Raw genomic sequence first — 11,094 nt, 5'->3', positions numbered from 1 at the left:
TGTTTCTATTTATGCACAGTTTTTGAATGCAAAAGGGGCAAAAACTCACAATTTTCCTTTATTTTGGCTCTGAAAGCGTTTATTGAAGTAATACATTAAAAAATGAAAGGAGCTCATTCTCCCAACACTAACACTCATCATTCATTGGCATCCACCTCACACCCTCTCCAGCTCTCACATTCACAGAAATCAGTGGGTGTGTGGTTACAAGTGTAGCAGCATCTCATCTAACCCATTACTGTCTTCATAAAACTGAGATATTATGTGTCACATATAATCTTAAGCAATCTGTACTTAATTGTCCATGTATCCGATTCAATCACAGACTGGAACAAATGCATTACACAAGAAGTCCTTTCCTATGTCATTGTCACTACTTCCTTCGGCCCCTAGCAGCAGCTTTGGGGGCCGTAGGCTGATTGGACGTGTTGAGAGAGGAAGTGAGAGAATAGGCCTGCAGGTCAACTCTCTGCTGCAGAATGCCAGTCAATAGGAACTCTGTGCTGACCACGGGCAATGACATACTCACTGCTTTAACACAAAGTGCCCTGTCCTGCTCACATGACACCACCACAGTGCGCTCCTAAATAAAAAGAGGGAGAAATCGCAATAAAATATGAGAATATGTAACATGTGCATTGAAATAGGAGAATATATGCATTGGCTCTGGGTACCTTGTGAGCAGAGGGCATTTTGGGGAGGAAGCGTGCTCTGCAGCAGGTGATGATTTCTTTCATTTGAGATGGTTCCGGCATCACAGAAGGGGTTACGTGAATCTCATAACCCTATGAAAGCAAAATTAAAGGAGAAAATGTGTGATGCGAAAGGTACAACTTGAGGCTTGGGCTTGATATGCTAATGTGCTTGTGAGGGACTTATACCTTTAAAAGGGGTTGAGTTTGAGCAGTCTGCAGTGACGTCTGTAGGCTGAAACTAAACTTTTTTTCCTGCTCGGTGTCTTTCAAAATATATTCATCAGTAGAAAGGAAATGACCAGCTTTTCCACACTGAGAGAGAAAGAGAGGATGTTGCCATGCTTGAGTTGAGCTCAAAATAAAGTCTGTATTATGTACTAGTTACACAGCTAGAAACCCTTAAACAGCTTCTCAAATATACACATAAAAACAAATCAGCAATATCATTAGAAACCATTCTTGATCAGGAAATGCATGGACAAAACACATTAACAAATTTCTGGGTTCAAAAAAAAATAGTGTGGTGTGTGGGTAAGGTTATCGAAGCTTCGATACCAGACATGGTGATGGTCTATCACACTATCAACCAATTAAAGATGCAATATTTATACTGTTAAAATTCAATTTAACTTTTTTAAAAGGTATATATATACCAGGAATATTCCTTTATTATACACTCCCTCACCTTCTTTAGCCAATCAGGAGTCACAATTGGCAGCCCTCTGGCAACAGCGCACAAAAACTTAACAGTGCGTCTTGCTTTATCAGTCACCAGGTGAGTCATATCGTTCACTCCTTTCGCCAGACTTCCACCTAACCGGGAGACGACCCTTTCTCCGTCCTCATCTGTCAGCCCAGTGAATAACACCTAAAAGAGAAGATGACAGATTGGTGTCAGCCACACAGCGATAAACCTGTTAGTAAATGTCTGTATTTGAGGCTGCGTGTGACCTTGTGCGCCTGACTAGCCACAGATCGCCTTGGAGTCTTGGGTGTGGGTGAAGGAGCCTCTTCAGGGGATGTGCTAGTGTTGGCTGCTCTCTTACGACCTCTGCTGTTGGTTTGGGGTACAGCAGTGTTGTCTTCCACCACCTCAGCATCTTGTTCACACTCATTGTCCATCCTGACATTTACATTCTCCGCACCAGAACGCCTTCCTCCTCTTCCCCTGCCTTTTCCAGAAGTCTTAGCTTGGGAAACAACTTCTGGTTCTGGTAGTTTCATACTCTTCCTGCCTCTGCCTCTTCCTCTTGTCCCTTGGTTCGAAGGTCCGATACTATGAGCAGATCTTTCAGAACTTCTAGAACTGGAGCGGGATCGGGATCGGGTTGTTGAATTGGAGTCCTGCTCTGTGTCTTCAACTGCACCAACTGCTCCTCTCCTGCTAGACTGTCTAGCACTGATGGGTTGCTCATCAGCTGTCGGTTTCCCTCGGCCCCTGCCCCTGCCTCGCCCTCGTCCTCGTCCCCTCTGGCTGGACACCTCCTGTTGTGAGGATACAGACTGATCAGAGTTCTTAGAGGAGCTTGAGCAGCGGCGTGTTCGTCTGGCTGGAGGAACTAGAGGAGCTTCTAGTTCTGTCTTGTCCTCCTCATTCTTCTGTTTCTGATGGTTTCTCTCCTTTGTCTTTTTTTGTTCTCTTGCTCTCATCTGAAGTTCCTCATTTTCTTGTCTTTCCTTTTCTACTTGTTCTCTTTCCGCCTCTAATCTTTCCTTCTCTTTTTGTGCTTTCTCCTTTTGAATACTTTCCTCTTCTTCCTTTTGTCTTTTTTCTTCTAGTTCTCTCCTCTCCAACCTTTCCTTCTCTTCTTTTTCTAAATGTTCTTTTTCCTCTTTTTCCCTCTGAAGTCTTTCCTCTTCTTCTTTTAGTCTTTGTTCTTCTAGTTCTCTCCTCTCCCTTTCCAACCTCTCCTTCTCTTCTTTTTCTAAACGATCTTTTTCCTGCTGAATTCTCTCCTTTTCTTTTCTCATTTTTTCCTCTTCCCTTTTCAGTTGTTCTTTTTCCTCTAATTCCTTCTGCTCTCTTTCTAGTTTTTGTCTCATTTCGGTTTCTGCCCTCTTTCTCTGTTCATGTTCTTCTTGTTTCTTTCTCTCATACTCCAGTCTCTCCTTTTCTTCCATCTCTAACCTCTCTGTCTTCTCTCGTTCTTGGAGCTCTTTCTCCATCCTCTCCTTCTCTTCTTGGGTATTCTTCTCCTCCAATTTTTCCTCTTCTTCCTTTTCACTACACTTCAGTTTCATACCTGTCCGTCTGGTTCCTCTCCTTGTGGTTTTTTCTTCATCACTCTCTTCCTCGTCCTCAGACAATGCTTTCCCCCGCTTTCTTTTTCCTTCCTGCCCTTTTCTAGTTTTACCTTGGACTTTGCTAGATACAGTTGTCTCACTCTCCACCTCTGTCTTATCTTTCTTCTGTCTTCTGCTACTTCTGGCACTAGGTTCTTCTTGGGTGTTCTCCTTCTCCACCTCTGTCTTATCTTTCTTCTGTCTTCTGCTACTTCTGGCACTAGGTTCTTCTTGGGTGTTCTCCTTCTCCACCTCTGTCTTATCTTTCTTCTGTCTTCTGCTACTTCTGGCACTAGGTTCTTCTTGGGCGTTTTCCTCGTCCATGGGCTGTGTTTCAGCAACACTGAGATTAGAGTTTGGTTCAGCAGACTGTGCAGGTTCACCTTGATCTTTTTGTGTTCCTCTGCGGGGTCTTTTGGATCTGATGCCACTCAGATCTTCATCCCTTTCAGTTCTATCCTCATGAACAGGCTGCGTTTCTGTGTTAATGGAAACGGAGCTGACGGCAGCTTCAGCAGGTTGTGGAACGTTGTCCTCTTTTACCTGCCTTCCTCTGCGGGATCTCCTGGATTTCACTCCGCTGTTCAGATCTTCATCCCTTTCGATCACTTCTTCAGGAACTGGCTGGGTTTCTGTGATAGTCTGATGAACAGCAGCCTCAGCAGTTTGTGTTACCTCGTCGTCTTTCTTTGGTCTTCCCCTGCGTGAACTTCTGCTTGCCATCTTGCTGCTGAGGTCTTTTTCCTGTCCTTCATCGTCCTCATACATAGGCTGTGTTTCATCTATGCTGACATGGGAGCTTGAGGGTATTGGGAGTTCTGTGGATCTGTCTTCATCTATCTGTCTGGGGCTAAGCGCATTAATCAGATCTTCACATTGTGCCTCTTCTTCACACATAGGTTGCGTTTCAGCAATAGTGACACATGCTTTCAGGTCTGTTTCAGCAAGTTCTGGAGATTTTAATTCATGTGCTTGTTGTCTTTTACTCTGTCTCCCAGAGCTGACTTCACTTTTTAGATCCTCAGTTTGTTCTTCCTCACACATTGGTTGTGTTTCTGTTATAGTGTGATCAACAACAGCCTCGGCAGGTCGTGGGACTTCCTTCTCTTTTTTTGGTCCACACCTGCGTGATCTTCTGTTGGACATCTTGCTGCTGAGCGCTTTCTCTTGTCCCTCATCGTCTTCACCAACAGACTGTGTTTCAGGGATGGCATGATTAGAGGCTTTTTCAATCTGATGCACAGGCTCACTTTCGGTTTGTCTTCTGCTGACCTCATTGTTCAGATTATCCTCTGGTGCTTCCTCTTCCTCAAACATTGGCTGTGTTTCTGCGATGGTAATATGGGCACTGGAAGGTTTTTCTCTATGACTACTGCTGACCACATAGTCCTGATCTGGTGCGTCTTCATTATCACACATTGGTTGCGTTTCAGCTATAGTGAGATAGGAGCTGAAGTTGTTTTCAACAAGATGTGCAGAATCATATTTATCAGCCTGTTGTCTTGTACTTGGTTTCTGAAATCCATCCCCACTCAGATCTGCATCTGTTGCCTCTTCTTCCTCACACATGGGCTGAGTTTCAGCAATTACAAAACAGGAGCTGGTGTTTTTACCTTTGTGTACTGTCCCTCCACCACGGGATCTCCTACCTCGTTTCATGTTCTCCTCCTCACCCTCTTCCGTTTCTTCAATGGTGTCAGTCATGAGCTGGGTGGGCTCATTCTGATAAAACTCTTTGTCTTCTCCCCCCCAGCCAAGTTGTGTTTGGGCTGTGAAGAGAGAAAATGGCTGCGTCTGCTCCTCCCGTTTTGGGGTGCTGGCTATGATCAGAGTGTCTGCTGTGGAAAGGTGAGAGTCATTTTGTATCTCTTTATCTTCCTCCTCCTTGTCATCATCAGGCTTTGCTACTGGGATGAGCTGAGTTTCAGCAGTTGAGAGGTTGGAGTAGGGTTGGGTATGGTTCAGAGGCTCCTGCTCTTCCTCCATGTCTGTCTCTGTTCCATAAGCCTGTGTAGCCTCAAGATCAAACTGCTTTGGCTTGAGCCTAGCACTGGTTCCAGCAGTTCCTAAAATTGACATATAACACAATACCATACAAGGAATTGTATGGGTTCATTATAAATTAAGCTCAACTTATAGCATTAGTGGAGTAATACTGATTACCACAAAAAATTAGTTTGACTCATTCGACTCAAAAAGCTACAGTGAAACAGCTACTATGGAAGTTAACAAGGCAAATCCTTGGAGGATGTAAAAGCAAATATTTGAAGCCTATAATTCTAAGGCAATTTTTTAATTAATTCTTTGGTTAAGATTTGTGCTATGTTGCATTTAAAGTCATAAGAACGAAGTTATAAAATTGGATATATCAAGCACAACTGGACAAAACAAGCAATTTATCATACTAAAATCAACATCAACATATATTTTTCAAATATTCACATCTTGTGGCTATAGTTTTGCAGTTCACATACTGGCCCTATTTTCTTCCATTGTAAGTGCCTCACCGTAACCAATTTTTTTTTTTTTTTAAGAAAATTTGAAAATACTTGCTACTTGCAATTAAGTATTATGCCCCTCTAACATACTCTGGCAACCAAGTCTGAAACCCATTTCATAGGAAATATAAAAGGTTTTAAGAATTTACTGTTTACTGAACTGTACTGACTACATGAATGAATATTATAATTTAAAAAAAAGAATGAGAATAAGAAGGAAGTGAGTGGGATGGTTACCGTATGCTTGTGTGGGCAGTAAGTCCCACTCTTCTTCTAAGTGGCCAAAAGCTTGGGTTGGTTCTTCAAGATTAGTCTTTGCTTGAGAATGATGGTCTTGCTTTTTACGGGTGCTCTCTTCTGATTGCTCTGTTTTGCTATCTACAGAAACCTTGTGACTCTGTGCGGCCTTCACAGATTTGCCTGGTAAATGTTTAAAAGGATCCTCATCATCTGTTTCACTGGTTGACAGAAGACCTCTGGCCTTTACCTTTTCCTTTTCCTTGTCCTCATTCTCTTCATCTACATCTGTGTCACTGTCCATGTGGAGCTCTGTCCCTGGAGCTGATGTAGGCCTGACATCACTTCCCTCTCCAATGGGATGTGAGACCTCTTTTGCAATAGGAACCTTCATGGGATTATCATCTTCAACATCAGTGTCACTGTCCATGTGGAATTCTGTATGTGGTGGTGCTGCTAATGGAGGACTTTCTGTGACTGCTTCCTTTTTGGAGACATTTTCAGTTATAGAAGCCTCACTCTCCTCAACATCAGTATCACTGTCCATATGAAGATCTGATTTCACCTTTGGAGCTTCTTCAGTGTAAACCTTTGGTTCAGTCTTGCTTTTCTCTTCCTCATCTTCTTCAACATCAGTATCACTGTCCATAGGAAGTCCAACAGAAGAGACAGATTTATCAAGAGTTTCTGCTTCTTGAGCCTGTGGTTCAGCCTTACTTGCTTCTGGTTCCTCTTCCTCAACATCAGTATCACTGTCCATATGAAGATCAGCTGAAGATGCTGGACCCACCTTTGGAGCTTGTTCAATCTGAGCCTCTGTTTCGGTTTGATTTTTCTCTTCCTCTTCTTCAACATCGGTATCAGTCTCCATATGAAGTCCAACTGAAGATATAGATTGTTCTAGACTTACTGCTTCTTGAGCCTGTGGTTCAGCCTTACTTGTCTCCGGTTCCTCTTCCTCAACATCAGTATCACTGTCCATATGAAATTCAGCTGAAGATACTGGTTCCACCTTTGCAGCTAATTCAGGCTGAGCCTCTGCTTCAGACTTGCTTTTTTCCATGTCCTTTTCTTCAAAATCAACATCACTGTCCAGATTTAGGACTAGAGGACCAGGCTTAGATGACTTTGAACAAGGCTCATCAGGGGTTTGCCTCAGTCTGAACCGGTCTATGGAGGCTGAAGATGGAGTGATGGAACTTTCATCCTCACTGATAAGGAAGAAAATATGGTGAAGCTAATTTATTGGGAGATAATATATTGCGATCAATAAGTGTACTGCACAGTTTATAGCATTAAGGTGAATCACACAAGGGCAAAAAAGGTCTACTGTTAATAGTTTAAGAATATATGATGTGTAGTTTACATATAAGTTACTTTTAAACCGCACAGCTTTCTGTTGGTCTACATGGTCAATTTGTGTGAGCAACTTGAACCCAAATTTTTGGTTGCATGGTTTTCTACTAAAATGACTGGATTTTGTTGGTGTAAACAGTATATGCAAATGCACCTTCAGCCATGCAATAGCAGGGTTGCACTGAACTTCAAACTGACAGATTCCATTATATATATATATAAAAAATTCTGATTTATCACATTAAATGTTTCCTTTAATATTGGCCATGTATTTTATGGGTGACTAGGTAGGTGTGACATGAGGGGGATTATCACATTTTATGTGCATTTTTGCCTTATTGACCTTTATAATTTGGACAAAGACAACTGACAAACAAACATTATACAAATATCTTCTTTTGTCTTTCACAGAAAAAGGCGAGTAAAACAATCACATTTGGATGCACTAATATATATATATATATATAGTGCCCTCCAAAAGTATTGGAACAGTGAGGCCAATTCATTTATTTTTGCTGTAGACTGAAAACATTTGGGTTTCACATCAAAAGATGAATATGAGATGAGAGATTAACATTTCAGCTTTTATTTACAGGTATTCATATCTGGATCAGACACACAACTTAGAAGATATCACCTTTTGAACCCACCCATTTTTCATGTTACCAAAAGTATTGGAACATGTGACTGACAGGTGTGTTTTGTTGCCCTGGTGTGTCCTATTAATTGATTATTCAAACAATAAATAGCACTGAATGTCTGCGCTCAGTTTCAGATCCATGCAGACTGCATTTATAGTTAGTTAGACGTGTAACCAACATGAAAACCAGAGAGGTGTCTATGGGTGAAAAACGAGCAATTGTGAAGCTGAGAGAAGAAAAATCAATCAAACCATTGCACAAACGCTGGCAATAGCAAGTAAAACCATTTGGAATCTCCTGAGGTAGAAAGAAACCACTGGTGTACTAAGTAACACACCTCGAACGGGTAGATTTAGGAAAACATCAGCAGTTGATGACAGAAACATTGTGACGGCTGTAAAGAAAGACCCTAAAACAACTGTTAGTGACATCAGCAACAACCTCCAGTGGGCAGGAGTGAAGGTCTCACAATCTACTGTTCGCAGAAGACTACATGAACAAAAGTACAGAGGCTACACCAGAAGATGCAAACCACTCATTAGTGAGAAGAATAGGAGACGAGCCTCAAAAATTCTGGGACAAGGTTTTATGGACTGATTTTATGGACCAAAGTGATGGAAAGGCTAGTTTGGAGAATCTGAAACACAGTGTACACAGGTGTACATTATAGTACACATTACACAGGTAATGTAATGGCTTGGGCTTTCATCGCTTCTTCTGGGACAGGCTCAATAATCTTCATTAATGATGTAACACATGACGGCAGCAGCAAAATTAACTCCGAAGTCTTCAGAAATATTTTGTCTGACAATTTACAGAAAGATGCAACCGAACTGATTGGGAGATCCTTCATCATGCAGCAAGATAATGACCCAAAACATAGTGCCAAAGCAACAAAGGAGTTCATCAGGGCAAGAAGTGGAAGGTTTTAGACTGGCCAAGTCAATCTCCAGACTTAAAACCTGTAGAGTATGCATTTTACCTGCTAAAGAAGAGACTGAAGGGAGTAACCCCCCAAAACTGAAAGAGGCTGAGGTGAAAGCCTGGAAAGGCATCACAAAAGAAGAATGCAAAAGTTTGGTGATGTCAGTGGGTCACAGACTTGATGCAGTTATTGAAAGCAAAGGATTTGCAACTAAATATTAAGTCTTATTCACTTTAATCTAGTTTAAGTCAATCTGTTCCGATACTTTTGCTCACATGAAAAATGGGTGGGTTCAAACAAAGGTGATATCTTGTAAGTTGTGTGTCAGATCCAGATATGAATACCTGGAAATAAAAGCTGAAATGCTGATCTCTCATCTCATATTCATCTTTTGATGTCAAACCAAATGTTTTCTGTCTACAGCAAAAATAAAGGAATTGGCCTCACTGTTCCAATACTTTTGGAGGGCACTATATATTCAGACAAAATTCTATGGCGTTATATCGGTTACTCTATATAGTAACACATCAACATTACGTAATCGTTTTATGTGATGTTTTTTTTTTTTACTAGTTCAGGGGAAATTAGAAGGGAACATTAAAAAACATATTTAACTTGCCTCTCTGGAATGACTTTTTTTGCAGGGGTCAGGAATGATGAATTTGTGGAGCTACACAGATGAGAGGAAGACGCTGAGTCGGAAACTATAGCAATTAAGAAAAAAGAAAGCAAGCATGAAAATAGTGTGTTATTAAATCTTCCAGTAATATGCTTTACATCTCCAATTACCTACCAAAATCTTTCCGCTCATCTGGGGCACTCTCTCCATCTGAGTCTGATTCAGGCACCAGGGTGATCTCCGGCTGTTTGTGAGCTGACTGTGGTGAACTCATTTTGGGTTGTTCATCCTCAGGGCTCCATAAAGGCACAGGAGGCAAAACGCTCCTCTCTTTCACATTCAACCTATTCCGCACCCCTTTACTCAACTCTGACTCCGAGTCACTGCTTGATAACGCTGGACTTAATTTTTTCTCCTTTTTGGACACACCTCCTTTCTCTGGAGTTATGCATGTATCTTTCTTTGAGATCTTCAGGCCAGTGTACTGACATGGCACATCAGCGAGCACCACACTCTCTCCCTCGGTCAATGCGTATCGGACCTTAGGCGTCAGCTTGAATCTGCCTTTTCTGGTTCCATTCAAACTCCCCATGTCCCATAAAAGTGCTTCCACATCATCACCGTTACCGAAACGATCGTTGCTGGAGCGGAACACTGAGATGGAGATGACAGCATGCCGACTGGATACAGATCGGGCCGGAAACAGAACAGAACAGGCAGCAGGATCACGACCAATGACATTCTCTCCGATGTAGAGAGGGAATTCTGATTGAAGAGAGAAAAAGAGAAGGCAATATCATAATTTCAATAATGCACAGATAATATTAGTTTCTAAGATGTAAGTTAGTCTATAAGAACACTCACCTGTCTCTGGTATGTGGTCATTTTTGAACACCTTTAGTGTTGCTAACTGTTCTCTTTCTGGTCCTCCTTTCTCCTCCTCTTCCTGTTCTTCTTCTTCAGAGAAGGGATCGTCGATCTGCTGAGTGGCATCCATCCTCCTCTCTAGTTAAAAGAACACAAGTGTTGTTACAATGAAAATACGGTTGTCATAAATACCACCACAAGGTAAATATGGATGTTTTAGGCTCTATACACACAAGCAACATATTATACAATAGTATCAGCATTCTCTGATGAATAACGACGCATGTGTGACAAACAGTTTACTTTAACACACTTATTATGATATAAGGACATTACTATGACTTTCTAATCATTTCGTAATCGAATAAAGTTTTCATAAGTGACACACTGGCAACAGTGTCTATTTGGCTAGAATTTAATGTACTAATTTTCAGGAATATTTCATTAGAAATAATGTTTCCCTTCAAAATGCAAAGGAAAACATGCACGATTATCATTTTTTTTATGTTTGTACTGATATATTGTGTGTGATCTACTAAAATGTGCGCTTACCTTATCATGCAGAACACTTGGAAACCATTTCCTGAACACTAAGACACGCCCTTAAAACGAGCACTACTGATTCGCTAGTCAAGCTGTCTATCAGAAACTGAGTCTGCACTGATTGGCTGATAATGCGTCACTGCGGCTTGATTGGACATTTGAGGATTAGAAGGCGCCTTTTGTCCATGTTTTCCGCGCTTTCTGCAGAGGGGGCGTGTTTGAAAGTGTTTTTTTTAATTTATTTTTTCTTAATCCATTTGGAATTTGAGACGCAATAATTTAGATATTTCTTACTTTTCTTTACATTTGAGTTTTTAACCTCTATTTTAAAATAATATGTTATATATAATATATAATATATAAAAACAATGAATGTTTATTAATGATACAATTTTATTTATTTTACATTTTAGATAGACACACTAACACA

The 11,094-nt window shown here is 41.1% G+C and overlaps 1 protein-coding gene across 1 annotated transcript; it reads right to left on the bottom strand.

Moving 5' to 3' along the window:
• Positions 1 to 34: 34 nt before the first annotated feature.
• On the bottom strand, positions 35 to 10,802 carry mdc1 (mediator of DNA damage checkpoint 1). Its single transcript, XM_058746328.1, has 10 exons — positions 10,674 to 10,802; positions 10,119 to 10,259; positions 9,429 to 10,019; positions 9,255 to 9,339; positions 5,714 to 6,924; positions 1,647 to 5,044; positions 1,381 to 1,563; positions 882 to 1,007; positions 675 to 785; positions 35 to 583 (listed from the first exon to the last, which is right to left on the bottom strand). Exons 2-10 carry the CDS (start codon positions 10,249 to 10,251, stop codon positions 374 to 376), a joined length of 6,048 nt encoding a protein of 2,015 aa, XP_058602311.1. The 5' UTR covers positions 10,252 to 10,259; positions 10,674 to 10,802; the 3' UTR covers positions 35 to 373.
• Positions 10,803 to 11,094: the final 292 nt, after the last annotated feature.

Source organism: Onychostoma macrolepis, chromosome 16, assembly GCF_012432095.1.
Source record: "Onychostoma macrolepis isolate SWU-2019 chromosome 16, ASM1243209v1, whole genome shotgun sequence".
NCBI lineage: Eukaryota > Metazoa > Chordata > Actinopteri > Cypriniformes > Cyprinidae > Onychostoma > Onychostoma macrolepis.
The sequence above is the reverse complement of the archived record's forward strand: the minus strand, read 5'-3'. Positions and strand labels throughout refer to the sequence as shown.

Excerpts from the sequence above, each read along its gene's own strand:
- mdc1 (XM_058746328.1), bottom strand. The coding sequence starts at position 10,251 with ATGGATGCCACTCAGCAGATCGACGATCCCTTCTCTGAAGAAGAAGAA. Across the intron at positions 10,020-10,118 it reads TGACCACATACCAGAGACAG|AATTCCCTCTCTACATCGGA; the intron begins GTGAGTGTTCTT and ends CTCTTCAATCAG. Across the intron at positions 1,564-1,646 it reads TGGCTAGTCAGGCGCACAAG|GTGTTATTCACTGGGCTGAC; the intron begins GTCACACGCAGC and ends CTTCTCTTTTAG.